This window comes from Tamandua tetradactyla, chromosome 9 (genome assembly GCF_023851605.1).
Source record: "Tamandua tetradactyla isolate mTamTet1 chromosome 9, mTamTet1.pri, whole genome shotgun sequence".
Classification (NCBI taxonomy): domain Eukaryota; kingdom Metazoa; phylum Chordata; class Mammalia; order Pilosa; family Myrmecophagidae; genus Tamandua; species Tamandua tetradactyla.
The window spans coordinates 86297018-86316502 of record NC_135335.1 but is presented as its reverse complement, the minus strand read 5'-3'; the positions used below and the strand labels follow the sequence as shown (position 1 = coordinate 86316502).

General features: G+C 38.3%; 1 protein-coding gene across 2 annotated transcripts in view; it reads right to left on the bottom strand.

The window, feature by feature from the left end:
• The window catches only part of SLC1A3 (solute carrier family 1 member 3), a 144435-nt gene that overhangs the window by 66001 nt on the left and 58949 nt on the right, over positions 1–19485 (bottom strand). For both annotated transcript variants that reach the window (XM_077116979.1, XM_077116978.1), the window contains one exon: positions 5171–5308. In XM_077116979.1, coding sequence (XP_076973094.1) covers positions 5171–5308 — 138 coding nt within the window. The remainder of the gene's footprint in view (positions 1–5170; positions 5309–19485) is intronic.

The window sequence follows — 19485 nt, the reverse complement described above, 5'->3', positions numbered from 1 at the left end:
ATTTGTTTCATTTTGGATCCAGAAAGAATTGTTGGAGTTTTCCAAGGAGAAATGGGCTTCCAAGAAAATTTGAAAATTTCAGGCAGAGGCTAGACAATTGCTTGAAAAGAGATACTCAGGAATTCAAGCATCAGATGGATCAGAATTTCCCAAAGTGGAGTAAATACAGAAGTTTTGGTGATACAGAAACCCCACTTTAATTAACATTAAATCACATATTGAAAAAGTTATTCTTTTCAGTTCTTTCAGTCCTTTGGATTATAGGAAAGAGAAAGTCTCATTTTGGCTCTATTGTGTATTATGTGTACTTAATACCTCTTTTAACATTTGCTGATCTCCTCTTCCCACCCCACCTCCCTACCCGCCTTTCTTTTAACACAGAGAGTACGTCTCAGGCTCTCAGAATTTTTGGAAGGTAATACTATCAATCCAGAATTTCAAAAACATTGTCATTTATTATCTCTTTCACAAAATAAATGATAGGAGATCTCCATTTCTGGTAATGATTTGAGGGCATTGAGAGAAAAGGGCATTGATTTAAACAAAAGTTTAAGCAAGTGAGAATACAGGTGGAACTCATAATGAAAAGTTCTGGACTAGTTGATTTTGGGATGGAGATGCCATTACTCTATGAAAATTGAGATTTGGGATCATGTTCTTAGTCAAGCAGACTGGGCGAGCAACAGTGGCTCAGTGGCAGAATTCTCACCTGTCATGCCAGAAACCTGGGTTCGATTCCCAGAGCCTGCCCATTCCAAAAACAAAACAAAACAAAACAAAACAAAACAAAAAACTAAGCAGACTTGTGTAAGACAGAACCCAGGGTTGCATCCTGGAGGAGCTAAGTGAAGGCCCACAGATGCTTACAGAGAAAACTACTGGCATCAGAAGCTGGAAGCAATGGAACTGAGAACAAGGATGAGCAGACACCAGCCACCTGCCTTCCCCTGTGACGTATCAGCCTTTCTCAAGTCAAGGTATCTTTCTCTGGATGCTTTAGTTTGGACATTTGTACAGGCTTTGAACTGTAAACTTGTAATTCAATGAATTCCCTTTTTAAAAGACAAAAAATAAAAAATAAGTGGACTGTTTCTTCTTTGTTGGGAGTGTACAGGACCAGCCTTATTCCCTCACGTTGGAATTGGATGGGAATTTGCTTACATATAGTGTATTTTTTAAGGGGTGCAGGGAAACTCCTTTTCCCCTCCTCTCCATACATCTTTGGGGACTATATCTTTCTATTAATTTGTCCCTAGTACCTAGTTCAGCCTGACATGGGAAGGGCCAAACAAATGTCTGTTAATGGATGAATGCTAAAAAAATCAACTTGACCCATTTTCTAATCCTACCTCCAGCGTGCCCGGCCAAAGGCCCCAGATACTCTCCTACTTTTGCTGTACTGTTGACACCCTCCCCACCCTCCTTCTTTATTCACAAAATGTACAATTCAGCAGAGATTGTTTGTCAGAGTTATAGTCCCCTCTTCTAGAACACTGGGGAGACAAGGATTTTCCTGAGGTTAAGTGGGTGAGTAGGAATGTACACTTAAAATGAGAAAAGAAGAAAACACTCTATTTCTGAAAAGATTCAGAAGTAAATACGAAGTTATACCTATACCTACACAGCACAACCTGAAATGGAGTTTAATTTAATCAGGCAAAGCCAGCCGAACCAACACATATTTCTGGCATGAAATATCTCATTTGGCCATCTATCCTGGACAAATTCATAGAAAGAGACGCCAAGTCCCTGTTTTATTTGCATGGTATGTTGGTACAAACATATTCTTCTTGTTAAAAAAAAAAAAGATAATAAAATAAGCACTTGAGTAAAAACCCAGCCATTAGGTTTCTTCCTAGCTTCTCTTTCTCAGGGCAGCTTCTGGAATGCTAACACAAGTTATTGGGGATTTAGAGATCCCATTCACAAACAGGGTTGTTTCAAGTATAAAAACCTATCAGATTTCTCAGTTTAAATGTGATTTTAGCACAATTACGTGTACAGCATTTTTCCTAGCATCTTCTAAAACAGAATACCTAGTCTAAGAAATGGAATAAGGTTTTCACGCAGTTTGATTTCTGTCTGTGCAGAACTTAGGACTTTTGAACTATGAGCACTAAGTCTGTCAAATATGTTCCCGCTGGGAAATGGCTTCTGTGGGAGCGTAACCTCTGAGTTCTTACCCAGTGGCCTGGCTGGTGCACCAAAGACCAGCACAGCTATTACGCAACTTGGTTATGTCCAGACTATGACGATGAAAGGTTTTCCAATAATTCTGTGTTTAGTTGACAATAAAAATGGCATTTCAGTGGCTGATTCCATGTTATGAATCAAGCTTTGGCACAGAATTATCAATGATTGGATAAGACAACATAGGAAACCTAGTGGATCTCCTAATTAGTGCACAGATTTAACTGTGCATTAGTATAATTAATAGCATCGACCTTCAAACCTGAGCTCTGATAGTTAGCAAGCCAAGGAGTTGGGCTTGTAGATTTACTTTGTTTGGCTTGCAGTATTTTTGTTTGTTTTTGATTGTATCAATATTTAAAAATTTGGAGGTTCTTCAAAAAATTTGGATTTCTGGATTCTCATGAAAAATTGGAATAATTGGCCCTTGTCCCATATGGTCCTAACTGGTGGCAACTGATTAGTCTTACACTTTGTGGGTCACAATAGTGTCCTTGCCTCCCTTTTGCCCACACTATTGTGCAGCTGGGTCAGCTGCCACTTATCATCACATTTGTCTTTGTCACTTCTCCTGTAAAAGAAATATTTCTCTGGATCCAAGACCTTATCAAAGAAGGAAAGCAAGAAGTCGCCAGAGCGGGGAGCTTCCTATGTATACTTTTCTTGTCTGTCCACCGGAGGCGTTTCAGTTTGTTTTTCCATTCTAAAATGATAGCGTCTGACTTTGTCTCTCCCTTGGCAGCAGATTCCTTAGTAACATCTCCCGTCAATCACAGGGATTCTCCAGAAGTGTGCGCTATTTGCAAACACTCCCTCCCACAGCCCCACTGTCATACGCTCCTTGGTTTCTATCATTGTTCTGAAAATTCTGAAGGAAATTCTCAATGGAGTCATTCGTTCCAATCGATCATAAGGGTGTAAGTTTTTGCGGAGCTTGGGAATTACTCCTTTGAGACTCTCACGTTAAAAAGATCTTGGTGAACTAAATATCCCACCGGGGGCTTCTTCCCTTCACGTAGTCCTGGATGAGAGCAGAGAATCTTTTAATGGTCCCAAGTGGCAGCACTACTACCTTGTAATTAGGTTGCATTTTGAAAGTCCATTTTATGTTGGTAGTTTGAAACTTATAATTTCTCCCAGGTTTGCCCACTGATTTCATTCAAAGGGACTACATTATAGTATTCTTTCTGCAAAATTAATTTCTTAACCAAAAGATGGTGTACTAAGTATCAGAAAATACCAGGAAGTTCCACTTTAAGGTGGCAGCCGGGACTGCCAAGGAAGTAGCGCTTTCACTAACTGTCCTGAATGAGAGCTTTGTCTGACTATTTCTATAGGGTAGCACAATGGGTTTTCAGCACAATTGCCAGAATGTTGTAGAAACCTCTGACCACCAGTTCTACCCTTAAAGAGATAGCACAAAGGAATCCAGGACCCCTCAGTTTGCATCCTCAAACCAGGAAAACTGCAGGTAATCAATTCGCATGCACAGCCAGTAGGATTGGAAAAGAGGGAGGCTCTGCCCTCCTAAATAAAATCGTGAATGTAGGTTCTGTCCTATAAGTTCTTTCTGCAAGAAACTTATTCCATCCCCCAAAATGACTGGACATGGATAATAAAATAACAGCATTAATGCAGTATCTGTGATAAGAACTCTCACTGCTGTAATTATCTTTAGTCAGCAGCAGACAAAGCCAGCTCTGCAAACAAGTATCCCAAATCACACTGTCTATATGATGGTTTTATGGACAATTTATTCCCCAATGGGTGCTCATATTCATGCAATAACCTGTTTAAGGCCGCAGACATGTGGAAGCCAGTAGAGATCTGCAAAGCAATGAAGGAAAAATCCAACATAGTTTCTGTCCAAGTAATGGCCAGGCCTCGAAGGCACATGATATTCGAAACCTTATCCATGATATCTGACTTGTACTATGAGGTTCTTACTACATGGAGATTGTAAATATCCTCGCAACTCTCTGGGGTTAAAGATGTTCCAAAGGCAGGCCCTACAGAGGTGCAGTGGTCTGCCTAAAGGTGAGGAACAGTAAGCAAGAGTAGAAAGAGAGCATGGTCAGTAATACCTGAATTCTGGGCTCTAGCTACAAACCCAGAAACTATCCTGCCAGGGCAGTGTCTATGGAATTGACTTCTCCAAGTCAGAGATGTGCTATGGGGAAAGAGAAGAGTGGGCAGGAAGGAAAGCACAGCCACATTTTTGTCTGCAACTTCTTTGCTCCATTTGTATTCACAATCGTATATGAAAATGACTCTTTAATCTTTTTCAATGCAGGAGTAGATCGTTAGCTCCCTGTCAATCATAGACAACAGAATCCTATCCATCAAATTTCCACTTGTTGAAAATTCAAGCGTCAACTGATGAAATATCCAGATGAGAAAAGCTCCCACCCGCTCCCCATTCTCCCAACAACGGAAAAGGTATTGGGGGTGGGAGGGCAACTGGAGAAGGAAATAAAATCATGCGGGTACACCAGAAAAAGACAGTGTTGGTGGCAGCAGAGTTGGTGAGTGTGTGGTGGGCATTACCTCTTGATGAGGCTTCCAAGAAGTCTCCCGCTCAAGTCCTGGTGGCTCTGAGAACAAGCATTCTTGCATCAATAGCTAATAGGCTGTCCAACCAGATGTTATCTGGGTGGGATAAGAGGGTGAGAAAACAGACCTGTTGTACGCTGTTGTCAACTACATCACTGTGGTCAGCGAAGGCTGGTTGTGTGGTGTTTAGCAGGGCACCTCTCTCATAGTGAGGCAGACCAGATTACGTGGCTGTTTAAATCCGCTTCCTCTTGTGATTGGTAAAATATGAGAGTTATAATCATTCATGCATTACTAAAGCCTCCTTTCCATCATTTTGAAGGGACTTTTTTTTTTCTAGAACAGAGCATGCAGAAACCTAAAGCGTTTGCTTTTCTAAGCAATCTTTTGCAATAAACACACTGAAAAAAAAACCTGCATATGCTACCTGTGACGAGACTGGAGATGATAAGTGGTAACACCAACATCTGTAACATCCTCATCAGAAGCTCCCCAGGAAAGGAGAAGTACTTCACTTCCCGGTAGCTCATTTTATACGGCCGGAGGGTAAATCCAAGTATTGTACCTGAAGACAAAAAAAGAAAAATTGAGACTTTTTCTGAAACTGAAGCAACGGTTCTAGAAAAATGGGCAAACATTTGGCCGATGGTTACCATATGTCTGACAAGAGTAAATTTATTTAAACAACAAATGTTTTTGCTGCTTTGGGAGCAAGGGACTTGTCTATGTTTGGAATTATTGTCTAGAAGGGTCTGGCTGAAACCAGGGCTTCAAGGAGAACTTGCAGAAAAAATGTTTTCTGGTTTTAGCAACTCAAAAATGCCTTTGTCTAACTTCAATGCAGTGAAATTATTTTGACATGCATCAATACAGACTGGGACATAAGTAGGAGACAAATCACATCTCCATAAACAAGGTGATAGGAAATAAAGGCCCTATTATAATGTGGTTCTCTAATAATTACAGATGCAATAACTTAAAAAAAAAAAAGCATAGCTACTTTTAAAAGGATAATGCAATTTTATTTTTTTCCAATTAAAAAAAAAAAACCTCTCTTTCCCATTCTTAATCCATTTTAATCATCTCCCTATCTGCACACCATCTTTTCTCTCTCTGTCTACATGGTCTTGACATTGCCTTGGCAACTATACTCTGCAGACTTTGTTACTTCTGGCAAGAGAGGACTCCGAAGTGAATAAAGAGACTTTTTTCTCCGAGATTTTTTCCCTGAAAATCTGGGGAAAATAGGGGAAAGAGAATATCATTTCTGTCTTAATTTTCTTTCTGCTCCTGGAACTTAAAAAAAGTTTTTAAGTTTTTTTTTTTACATGGGTGGGCAGGCACTGGGAACCGAACCCAGGTCTCCGGCATAGCAGGTCAGAACTCTGCCACTGAGCCATGTGGCCCACCCTAAAATATATTTTTAAAGTGATTAATTTTTGTTCAAAAAAAAGATCCTGGTGATGAATACACAACTATGTGATGATATTGTGAGCCATTGATTGTACACCGTGTATGGAATGTTTGTATGTTAAGAATGTTTGTTGTCTTAACAATAAAAATATATTTTTAAAAATGATTAGTTTTGCGGATGTCAAATTATGCATGATATCTTTTGAAAATTTCAGAAATTGACATAGTAAATGAATTTGCTCCCCCTCCCATTTCCCTAATTTACTCTCTTCACTCAAGAAAATTCACATATTCCAATATTGTGATTATTTTCACGTTTGCCCTGCTACTATTAAAACATGTGACTTCAATTTTAGAAGCCAAAACAAGTTATAGAAAAACAAAAGTGCCTGATATTGAGTTAACTAGAAGTGAGAGAAGGGGGGATAAATACTGAGTAGACGTGTTTTTCCCAAGGGAGACAAGCAGTATTTTATGGAAACAGAATTATCCTAACTTTTTATGAAATGGGATTTGGGGACACCAAGTTCATTTCAAACCATTACTACAACTTCAATTTCAATTCTTGGATCATCACAACCATGAAGTACCCATGTGTTGATTACATACTATGATATTCCAATAAATGTCAGAATCTATGTGATGAGAAAATCCATCTGACCCAGTTCTCAGGGTCTTTAGGAAAATGCATATTGTTTTCTTCCAACGTAAGAGTAACATGTTATAGAGAGAAAAGTTCATTTGGAAAAATGCACAAAAGTAGGAGGCAAAAAGCCTGCTCATACTGGGTTTACCATTCCAATAAATAGCAAATAACTAATACTAATTGGGCTTTTAGAATATGTCCAGAATTATCAGTGTTTTACATATATTAAAATATAATCCTTAGAAAAACCCAAGGAGCTAGGCACTATCTTACCACAAATTTATTTACAGAGAAACTTAACCACAATGAGCTTAAAACTTGCCCCAAGTCAACTAGTCCAGCTGCAGAGCTGGGATTTAAACTCAGGCAGTTTGGTCTCAGAGCCTACCCTCTTAATCATCTCACATTCTCCCTGCACTCCTGTAGGGCAAAGGAAACCATTGTTAGTGCTTCAGTGCATTTCTTTCCAGAATTTCCCCCATACACAGTTAAATTTATGGAAATCATGCAGAATATACTTTTCCACATAGTCATCATGAACATCAGTTTCTGATCTCATGGCTGTTATCAGGATTTATTTAAGCCTTCTACTGTATAATACTTGGGTTGTTCTGTATTTTTTTTACTTTTATGAAGGACACCATGATGAACATATGAAGGCTATTTTGTATCTATGAATATTTTTTGGTGTAATTTGAGCAAGAAAGGGAAGCAGTGGTTAAAGGACATGAATAACTCAATTCTTGCTAATGAATTATTTCTTGCTTTGAACATATTAATTCTTAGGAATCCTAGGTATCCCCAATAACAATTTAAGACCAGGCATGGTTTTCCAAGTTCATTTCTTAGGTTGGTTCTTTGCTATTGGAAGTGCATTTACTCAGAAAGAACAAAATTTCCAAGGGTGATTATTAGAATCTTGGCTAGTCCAGAAAACCTAGTTCATTCATTATTTATAAATAATTAACCAAAGAATAGATCTAAAAATTCAAGAGCAAGTGACCCCAAAAAATCAAAACATAAAAAGAACAAGTGATAAACCAGAGTAGACGAAGGAAGGGGATTAATCTTTCTAAATACCAGATGCTTTTGAATCCATCTTCCAAGACTAACCTGTCCAAACACAGACTTTCCTTTTCCTCTCTACAACTCTGTGTGCTCCATGTACCTGCTCTCCTCTTCCCCCACCAAACTCCACATTTTCTAGATGGTAATTAATATTTTTAAATTTCAACTTATGTGTGAGATTAAAGCGAAAAAATGTTTATTTGGTACAAAATTTATGTTTTGACTAGTGCATTTCCTAATACAACTTATGTAAACAGCTTAATTGAACGCCATAAGTACATGGAACCTTGAGTAGAACATGAGATTTTGTTGGTTTGTCCAGAGTGATGCCCCGATAAATCCCAAAGTGATTTGAACAGTGAATGAAAAAGTACTTGCTAAGTCCCCTTCGAGAAATGGTAAGAATGGGGAAAAATTCAACTCCCCAAGTTGAATTCTTTTATTTTATTTTATTTTATTTTATTTATTAATTAAAATAATTAACTAACACAACATTTAGAAATCATTCCATTCTACATATGCAATCAGTAATTCTTAATATCATCACATAGATGTATGATCATCATTTCTTAGTACATATGCATCGATTTAGAAAAAGAAATAGCAAGACAACAGAAAAAGAAATAAAATGATAATATAGAGAAAAAATAAAAATAAAAATAAAAAATACAAAAATATATAAGAAAAAAAACTATAGCTCAGATGCAGCTTCATTCAGTGTTTTAACATAATTACATTACAATTAGGTAGTATTGTGCTGTCCATTTTTTTTTTTTTTAGAAATCATACCATTCTACATATGCAATCAGTAATTCTTAACATCATCACATAGATGCATGATCATCGTTTCTTAGTACATTTGCATCGGTTTAGAAGAACTAGCAATATAACCGAAAAAGATATAGAATGTTAATATAGAGAAAAAAAATAAAAGTAATAATAGTAAGAACAAAACAAAACAAAACAAAACAAAACAAAAACCTATAGCTCGGATGCAGCTTCATTCAATGTTTTAACATGATTACTTTACAATTAGGTATTATTGTGCTGTCCATTTTTGAGTTTTTGTATCTAGTCCTATTGCACAGTCTGTATCCCATCAGCTCCAATTACCCATTATCTTACCCTGTTTCTAACTCCTGCTGAACTCTGTTACCAATAACATATTCCAAGTTTATTCTCGAGTGTCGATTCACATCATTGGGACCATACAGTATTTGTCTTCTACTTTTTGGCTAGACTCACTCAGCATAATGTTCTCTAGGTCCATCCATGTTATTACATGCTTCATAAGTTTATCCTGCCTTAAAGCTGCATAATATTCCATCGTATGTATATACCACAGTTTGTTTAGCCACTCATCTGTTGATGGGCATTTTGGCTGTTTCCATCTCTTTGCAATTGTAAATAACGCTGCTATAAACATTGGTGTGCAAATGTCCGTTTGAGTTTTTGCCCTTAATTCCTTTGAGTAGATTCCCAGCAATGGTATTGCTGGGTCATATGGCAATTCTATATTCAGCTTTTTGAGGAACCGCCAAACTGCCTTCCACAGTGGTTGCACCATTTGACATTCCCACCAACAGTGGATAAGTGTGCCTCTTTCACCGCATCCTCTCCAGCACTTGTCATTTTCTGTTTTGTTGATAATGGCCATTCTGGTGGGTGTGAGATGATATCTCATTGTGGTTTTGATTTGCATTTCTCTAATGGCCAGGGACATTGAGCATCTCTTCATGTGCCTTTTGGCCATTTGTATTTCCTCCTCTGAGAGGTGTCTATTCAAGTCTTTTTTCCATTTTGTAATTGGGTTGGCTGTCTTTTTGTTGTTGAGTTGAACAATCTCATTATAAATTCTGGATACTAGACCTTTATCTGATATGTCGTTTCCAAATATTGATTCCCATTGTGTAGGCTGTCTTTCTACTTTCTTGATGAAGTTCTTTGATGCACAAAAGTGTTTAATTTTGAGGAGTTCCCATTTATTTATTTCCTTCTTCAGTGCTCTTGCTTTAGGTTTAAGGTCCATAAAACTGCCTCCAATTGTAAGATTCATAAGATATCTCCCTACATTTTCCTCTAACTGTTTTATGGTCTTAGACCTAATGTTTAGATCTTTGATCCATTTTGAGTTAACTTTTGTATAGGGTGTGAGAGATGGGTCTTCTTTCATTCTTTTGCATATGGATATCCAGTTCTCTAGGCACCATTTACTGAAGAGACTGTTCTGTCCCAGGTGAGTTGGCTTGACTGCCTTATCAAAGATCAAATGTCCATAGATGAGAGGGTCTATATCTGAGCACTCTATTCAATTCCTTTGGTCGATATATCTATCTTTATGCCAATACCATGCTGTTTTGACCACTGTGGCTTCATAATATGCCTTAAAGTCAGGCAGTGCAAGACCTCCAGCTTCTTTTTTTTTCCTCAAGATGTTTTTAGCAATTCGGGGCACCCTGCCCTTCCAGATAAATTTGCTTATTGGTTTTTCTATTTCTGAAAAATAAGTTGTTGGGATTTTGATTGGTATTGTATTGAATCTGTAAATCAATTTAGGTAGGATTGACATCTTAACTATATTTAGTCTTCTAATCCATGAACACGGTATGCCCTTCCATCTATTTAGGTCTTCTGTGATTTCTTTTAGCAGTTTTTTGTAGTTTTCTTTATATAGTTTTTTTGTCTCTTTAGTTAAATTTATTCCTAGGTATTTTATTCTTTTAGTTGCAATTGTAAATGGGACCAAGTTGAATTCTTGATATTCTCACGAGCAGTGTGGACAACCAAAGCTATAGGCTGAGCCCCCCGGCTTGGTGTTTGTTCATATGAAACTTAACCCCACAAAGGATAGGTCAAGCCTACTTAAAATTAGGCCTAAGAGTCAACCCCAAGAGAGCCTCTTTTGTTGCTCAGATGTGGCTTCTCTCTCCAGCCAACACAACAAGCAAACTCATCACCCTCCCACTGTCTACATGGCACATGACTCCCAGGGGTGTGGACCTTTCTGGCAACGTGGGACAGAAATCCCAGAATGAGCTGAGATTCAGCATCAAGGGATTGAGAAAACCCCTAGAATGAGCTGAGACTCAGCATCAAGAGATTGAGAAAACCTTCTTGACCAAAAGGGGGAGGAGTGAAATGAGACAAAGTGGCAATGGCTGAGAGATTCCAGAGTTGAGAGGTTATCCTGGAGGTTATTCTTAAGCATTAAGTATATATTACCTTGTTGTTCAAGATGTAATGGAGAGGCTGGAGGGAACTGCCTGAAAATGTAGAGCTGTGTTCCAGTAGCCATGTTTCTCGAGGATGATTGAATAATGATATAGCTTTCACAATGTGACTGTGTGATTGTGAAAACCTTGTGTCTGATGCTCCTTTTATCTACCTTGTCAACAGACGAGTAGAACATATGTAATAAAAATAAATAATAGGGGGAACAAATGTTAAAATAAATTTGGTCTGAAATGCTGGTGATCAATGAGGGGGAGGGGTAACGGGTATGGTATGTATAATCTTTTTTCTTTTCTTCTGTCTTCGTTTTATTTCTTCTGTTGTCTTTTTATTTCTTTTTCTGAATTGATGCAAACATTCTGAGGGGTGATCATGATGATTAATATGCAACTGTGATGATGTGAATTGCTGATTATATATGTAGAACGGAATGATCATATGTTAAGAATGTTTTTGTTCATTTGTTGTTCAATTTTTTTTAATTAATAAATAAAAAATAAAAAAAGATGTAATGGAGAGACTGGAGGGAACTGTCCGAAAGTGTAGAGCTGTTTTCCAGTAGCCATGTTTTTTTTTTTTTTTTGTTTTAACATGGACAGGCACCGGGAATCGAACCCGGATCCTCGGGCATGGCAGGCAAGCATTCTTGCCTGCTGAGCCACCGTGGCCCACCCAATAGCCTTGTTTCTTGAAGATGATTGTATAATGATATAGCTTTCACAATGTGACTGTGTGATTGTGAAAACCTTGCGTCTTGTGTCCTTTTATCTAGCTTGTCAACAGATGAGTAGAACATATGGAAAATAAAAACAAATAATAGGGGGAACAAATGTTAAAATAAATTTAGTTTGAAATGCTAGTGATGAATGAAAGGGAGGAGTAAGGGGTATAGTATGTATAAATTCTTTTTCTATTTTCATTTTATTTCTTTTTTGGAATAGATGCAAATGTTCCAAGAAATGATCATGATAATGAATATGCAACTATGATGATTTTGTGAATTACTGATTACATATGTAGAATGGAATGATCAAAATAGGAATGTTTGCATTTGTTTGGTGTTTTTTTGGTATTTAAAAAAATAAGATTAAAAAATTAAAAAAAAAACAACTCCACATTTTCTCCAAACAATTCTCATCTAGGTGTTAGAAGGAAAAAGAAAGAAGCTCACCCTTAGCTCTCCAACATGATAACTAAGAACAGCAAGAGACTCAGGTAAGTCTGAAGAGGAGGTGATATTTTTCTTCTCTCTCCTTTTAGTCAATATGGGAGTTTAGTCCTGGCATCATCTACTTTAGGATGCATCTGTTTCACATTTTCTTTACATTCTCCAGTACAGAACCCCTATTAAAAGGTCTTCTTTACAATAGACATGGTGTAGAAGAGACACCATTTACTTGTAAGGGAGAGTTTAAAGTCAAATGTTTTGAAGAGAGGTGTTTAAGGTAACAGCAGATTCATTTCTGAATCAGTTATGCCCCTAACCATGCTTTGGTCAATTTGCTATCTATGGATTTACCAAGTGAGTCACTTCCACTCTTGGGAAAGATCAGATGATAATGGGGAAAGAATCTATGTACTGATCCCAGGTTTTAATGATGGGATTTAAGCCTCACCACAATTTCATGTGGTAAATAGTATTATGTCTATTTAAAAGGTGAATAAACTGAGGCACAGAAGTTAATTAACTTGCTCAAGGTTAGAGAGTTATAAGTGGTTGACCTGGGGGATTCCAAACAAAGCCTAGCTGCTTCTTTTACTGCTCTTTTCTGCACATCCTGGTTGTCTGGGCCTGAGGATAGCTCTCAAACGAGGTTGGTCCTTAAACTGTTGATGCGTTTGATAATAATCTGGAGCTGCTAGAGCTGTCTGTGCACATCTCAGAACCTGTCACAGGTTCTCTAACTTGTTCTCAGAAAATGGTTATTACCACCAAACCACTGCTCAAAATGGTTATACCAAATCTCTTTTTTTTTTCTTAACTTCTTTTAAAAAAATTGTATAACATATATACAAAGCAAAGAAAGGAAAAAAGCAATAATTTTTAAAGCACTCTTCAGCACATAGTTCTAGGACAGATCCCAGAATTTGTCATGGGCTACTATTCCAACATCTTAGATTTTTCCTTCTAGCTACTCCAGAACATTGGAGGCTAGAAGTAATATATATTTTCTATCATTACATATGACTTTCTTTTTCTTTTTTTTTTTTTGTGAAAAATAACATATATACAAAAAAAGCAATAAATTTCAAAGCACATTGCAACAATCAGTTGTAGAGCAAATTTCAGAGTTTGGTATGGGTTACAATTCCACAATTTTAGGTTTTTATTCCAGTATCTAGCTGATTTAAGATACTAGGGACTAAAAGAAATATCAATATAATGATTCAGCAATCATACTCATTTGTTGAACCTGACCTTCTCTATATAACACCACCATCACCTTTGATCTTTTTCACAGTCTTTAGGGGTATTTGGGTTATGCCTATTCTAACTTTTTTGTGTTGGAAGGGCTGTCGATAATATGGAATGGGGTATGAAATTAGCTGATGTTTTGGAGAGGCTGGCCCTCTAGGTTTCAGGACTTATCTGGTCCAGGGACCCACAAATCTATTTTTATGAAATGATTTAACTAAACATATTCGAACCCTCTTAATCAAAACAACCTGCCTCTCTTGCTTCTACTGCCCACGTTTTAATCTTTGGAAACCATCAGTAACAAAGGTGGGAAGAACATTGCTTCCAGTTTCCCACCTCAATAACAGCAGCTAACAGTTATGAGTGCTCAGAATGTGCCAAAGCTTTAGGAGCTCATTGCCTCACAAATACCAGTGACGCCAGGACTATTATTATCTGCATTTTACAGATGAAGCATGGAGTCCTCGAGAGGGTAGGCAAATTGCCAAAATCAGTAGGCAGAGAGCGGGGTCAAGTTACTTGCTCAATGCCACGGTCAGTAGCTGAGGTGGACTTCACACCCAGGCTGTCCAGCTCTTGAATCCAGAATCTTCCATTTACGTTGCCCTCACAGCCTCTAAGTAGTCACTGTGCTAATTTAAAGAACCTAAGTTACTATGGAACATTTTGCTTTCTTTTTCATTCCACTTTGAATCAAGCTAACTAAATCCAGAGAACCTGGAGAACGGTTTTGTTAATTTTACTTAATGAAGTCAACACCTAGCTTGGTTTTCTTTCTAATTCAACAAAATTCATTTGTTGAATGAATAAACAAAAGACATTTTTCTTCAAATCCAGCTTTCTGCTGCAACAGGCAGCACTAGAGGTAAAGCCAGTGATAAGGTCAGCCAGCTATCAGCATCAAATCAAGAGGAAACACTCTGAATGAGAAGACTGCTTTTTTTGGTAAGCAGTTCAGGTTTGATTACATTCTAGCCTAGCAATAAGAAAAGTCTTTCCTGAAACATGTTCCCACAGCTTGATGCACAAACTTCTCAGAGCCCCTTTTCACTCTGCCTTTCTGATCAATTAAAGGCAGTAGGGGGAGTCCTGTTTTGTTTGGTAAAGCAGCCCATTTCCTCTGCAGGACTGAGCTGTTTGGTGGGTGCTGATGTGAAGCACATTGTTGATGGGCCCAAAGCTAATAAAAAACTTTATGGCAACAGAGCCTTAGTGTAAAAGAACAGATCCATTATTATTGACTTTATTCTGCAAAAATAAAAATGAAGAGCAGAATACCTCTGATTTCAGCAGAGCATACAAAAAAATCTACATTTGCATCTTGGAAACATTATATAGTATCTTGACATTTTGAGCAATATCAGGTTGCTCATTCTCCATCAACAGTCTAATATTACTTCTATTTTACCATTTTAACAGGATATCTAGAATCCAGAGAATACCTTATTTGAATATTGAAGATGATCAAAATTAATCATTCTGGTCGAATACCATGAACAAAGATGCCTTTTTATTTAAACACTGTCTCTTTTCTAATGCAGAAAGCCCAAGAAGGGAGTGCTTGAGGGGGCTCACTGCTTCCCCTGGGGAATCTATACAACAAACCCTTCTTTGGAAGATTAAATGTCATCCCACTTTCTAAACTAAGACACAATGTGTTCCACAGGAGGCTAGGGATGGGGTTGCCATACGATCCTGAAAACCCATTGCTAAGTATATAACTGGAGGAACTGCGAGTGGGGACAGAATGGACATTTGCACACCGCTGTTTATGGTGGCACTGTTCATGATTTGCAATGGATGGAGGTGGTCTAAGAGTACAAGGACCAAGGAATGGAACGGGGAACTGTGGTGTATACATACAACAGACTACTGAGCAGCTGCAAGAAGGAATGAAGTTGTGAGGCATGCAACTAGGTGAATGAACCTTGAGGACAATGTGTTAAATGAAATGTCAGAAACAAAAAGATAAATATCATCACGCCTTAGTCATATGGACTAACTATAATACACAAACCCAGAGAACTGAATTTGAGAGCATGAGTTATCAGGTTGGGGCCTTTTATAAAGGTTCCTAGATTGTAAGCTCTAATAGCAGTCACATGTGTTCTGGAGTTGTAACCACTAATTTTAAATTCTGAGATATTGAGCCATTTGTGTATAACCTGGTCCTTCCTAGATTTTGGGTATTTATGTGATATCTGAGACTCAGAATTTGAACTCTGAAGCTATGAAAGTCAGCATTACCCCATTCAGCAACTGTTAAAAAAATGTTGAAAAACCGATCAAACTTCGACTAGAAATACGAATGAAGCTGATCTGGATAGGACTGAAGTAAATCAGATTATGGGGTAAAGGATGATATGGTCTCTATATTAAAACTTCAAAACTCCTGTGTGAGACCAAAGGGAGAGATGTTTGGTACAAACTTTATATTTTGGGTACTGTGTTATCTAATTTAGCTTGCATGGTCAGTTTATTTGAACACCTTAACATGGTATCTTGAATGGGGTGTGAGATCATGCTGTTCTGTATAAGTTAGTGTGATATATCTCAGAGTAATTTGGATAGAGAATAAAAAAGTATTTGCAAAGCTCCCTTGGGGGACTGAGGAGAAAGGAGGAAATATCCCCATCGGAGGCATTCCCGATATTCTTGCAAGCAGTGGGACAACAAATTCAAAAGGCTGAGCCCTCAATCTTGGAGTTTGAACCTATGAAATGTATTCCTGCAAAGGAGAAGCGAAGCCTACTGATAATTATGCATAGGTGTCACCCCCAGAGAACCTCTTTTGTTGCTCAGATGTGGCCTCTCTCTTTAAGCCAATTTGGCAGGTATTCTAATTTGCTAGCTGCCAGAATACAACACACCAGAGAGATGGATTGGCTTTTAGTAAAAGGAGATATATTTCATTAGTTCTTCAGAGGAAAGGCAGCTAACTTTCAACTGAGGTTCTTTCTTATGTGGGATGGCACAGGGTGATCTCTGTTGGCCTTCTCTCCAAGCCTCTGCATTCTAACAACTTTCCCAGGGGTGATTTCTTTCTGCATCTCCAAAGGCCTGGGCTTTGCTGCAAGTGCTGAGATAAGGCATGCTGAGCTGCTTGGGCTGTGCTATGCTGAACTCTCATTTAAGCACCAGCCAATTAAACCAAACATAATTCATTACAGCAGGCACACTTCTTAGCTGACTGCAGATGTAATGAGCAACAGATGAGGTTCATGTACCATTGGCTCATATCCACAGCAAAAGAGTTAGGCGCCTTCACCTGGCCAAGTTGACAATTGAATCTAACTACCACAGCAGGTGAACTTCACTGCCCTCCCCTCTATGTGGGACATGACTCCCCAGGATGTGAATCTCCCTGGCAACGTGGGACAGGACTCCAGGGATGAGCCAGGACCTGGCATCATGGGATCGAGAAAGCTTTCTTGACCAAAAGGGGGGAAGAGAGAAATGAAACCAAATAAAATTTCAGTGGCTGAGAGATTTCAAACAGAGTTGAGCAGTTATCCTGGAGATTATTCTTACGCATTATATAGATATCCTTTTTTAATTTATGGTGTATTGGAGTGGCTAGAGGGAAGTGCCTGAAACTGTTGAGGTGCATTCCCGCAGCCTTGATTCTTGAAGATGACTGTGTAAGTATATAGCTTTAACAATGTGACCTTGTGATTGTGAAAACCTTGTATCTGATGCTTATCCAGGCAGATGAGCAAAAATTAAGGAAAAATAAATAAATAAATTATGGGGGGATAAGGGATAAAAAAAAACTTGGGTAGATGGAAATACTGGTGGTCAATGAGAAGAAGGGGTAAGGGATATGGGACATATGCGTTTTTTCTTTTTTCCTTGTATTTCTTTTTTGTGGAGGGCTGCAAATGTTCTAAAAATGACCATGGTGATGAATACACATCTATGTGACAATACTGTGAGCCACTGTGTGTATACTGTGGATGGACTGTATGTGAAGATTTTCAATTAATATATATTTATTTAAATGCTGCTTTTAAAAATACATTCATGTTAATTACTTTATCTTTTTGACATAAAACACAATAAAACTTGTTTGATAATTTTTTTTTTCAGAAAAAAAAAGACACAATGTGCTCAGAAAGAACCCATCAAGGCCTTGTTTTAGAAGGCCAAATACGTACAGCAAGGTAAAAGCTAAGACCTATTTCAAAAATGGGGTCCATACTTCAAACTAGCCAATGCCCTATGAGTCTGATAAAATTATTGAAAATATTAAGAAACCAGAAAATATTTTAAAAGTAAAAGAATGAGCCACAATTCTAAGTAAAATCTGGACCAAATTACCCAATTTGGGTAAATGTTGGAGTATGAAGTACTGAAATTTTAAGGAAATCCCTCCCGTTTCAACAAACTCTGTGATGAATAGATTGACAGATCTAAGCCTTCTAGCATTATTACTCACAATGCAGAGTTCTCCAGAAAAAGAAGAGCCCAGATGCCAGAGGGGAATCCATCAGTAAGGGTGGCATTGATCGTGGAAGAAAAGACCTCACATTCTGAGGTCAGTTCCAAGAAAGTTCCCAAATGCTCTAGCTCACTCCAAATGAGCTAACCACCTCTTCTAGCATTTACAGTACAAACCAGCCAAAGAACAATCAAGCTCCTACTCAGGAAAAGCTAGGACTGCAGATCTTCAGCCAGAAAGGGGACTATATTTTCCACTTCAGGTATGTAGACTAGCTTGAGGAAAATTATAGCATCACATATTTCTGTTGACGGCACACCATGTGCTATGTGACAAAATGCCCATTTCCTAATTAGCATCTTTTCATTTATGTGATAAAAAAAACTAGCACTGCTTTGTCTTAAGGTTGCAACGATCTGATGCATAATGTAAGGAAATCATGGGAGTGACATCATAACCTTGGCCATATGCCAAATGCAAAAAATCAGACATTTTCTTTGTCTAGAAGCAAAGTCATGGTCCCACTCACGGACCCACCCACGCTCAAGGTGTGAGCAGCGTATCGTGGTAGCAGTTTAGCCAACCTGCAAAGGTCCCTGGATCTCTTCGCCAAGTGGCTTCTAGCATGGCATAGGCACAATTTCAGAGAAGACGCTCAGCAAATGCTTGGTGAATGAACGAATGATGTTGGGTTCTAGACCTAACCCTGCCTTTAATTCTCCATGCATAAGTCCTTTACCTCTTCATGCTTCAATTAAAAAAATACATAAGTAAATGAAGAAGGTTCCAAGATTTAAATGTCACTCTCCTCATCGGGATTATCGCAGTAGTCTCATAACAGGTTTCCTTGCTTCTGCTTTTTTTTTTTTCATGGCCAGGCACCGGGAATCGAACCTGGGTCCTCTGGCATGGCAGGCGAGCATTCTTGCCTGCTGAGCCACCATGCCCCGCCTGCTTCTGCTTCTAATCTTGCTCCTTGACTGTCCAACCCCATCATAATACCCAGAGGGACCCGCCTGAAAACCTAAGTAAGAAGATTTCTTTTCTCCCTCCACTGATTCCCCTCCTCATGCAGAGTGAGAAACAACATTGTGTAATGGTCTACATTTGGCCTGCTCCCCTACCTCCGCCATAGCACCCCCTTGCTCACTCAGTTTGTTACATTTGCTCCTTGTCACTCATCCATCACCCTATACACAATTCTACTTTATGGCCCTTTGCCTATAATGCACTTTCCGGATTTTCACCAGACCCATCTCCTTCAAGACTTAGTTAAATGCCGCTATCTCAGTGAGGGCTACCCTGAACTCTCTTCCCCCTTAACTGTTTCTGTTTGTTTCAAAAGAGTTACCACCTTCTAAAATGAAATATAATTTTCTAATTTACTATGTTTGTTGTCTATTGTTGTCTGCCCTGCTAAAATGTACAACCCATGAGATGAGTGGTTTTTTGGCGGTTTTGTACATTGATTTATATCAAGCTCTTAAAACAGTCCCTGCACATAATAGGTATTTAATATGCTGT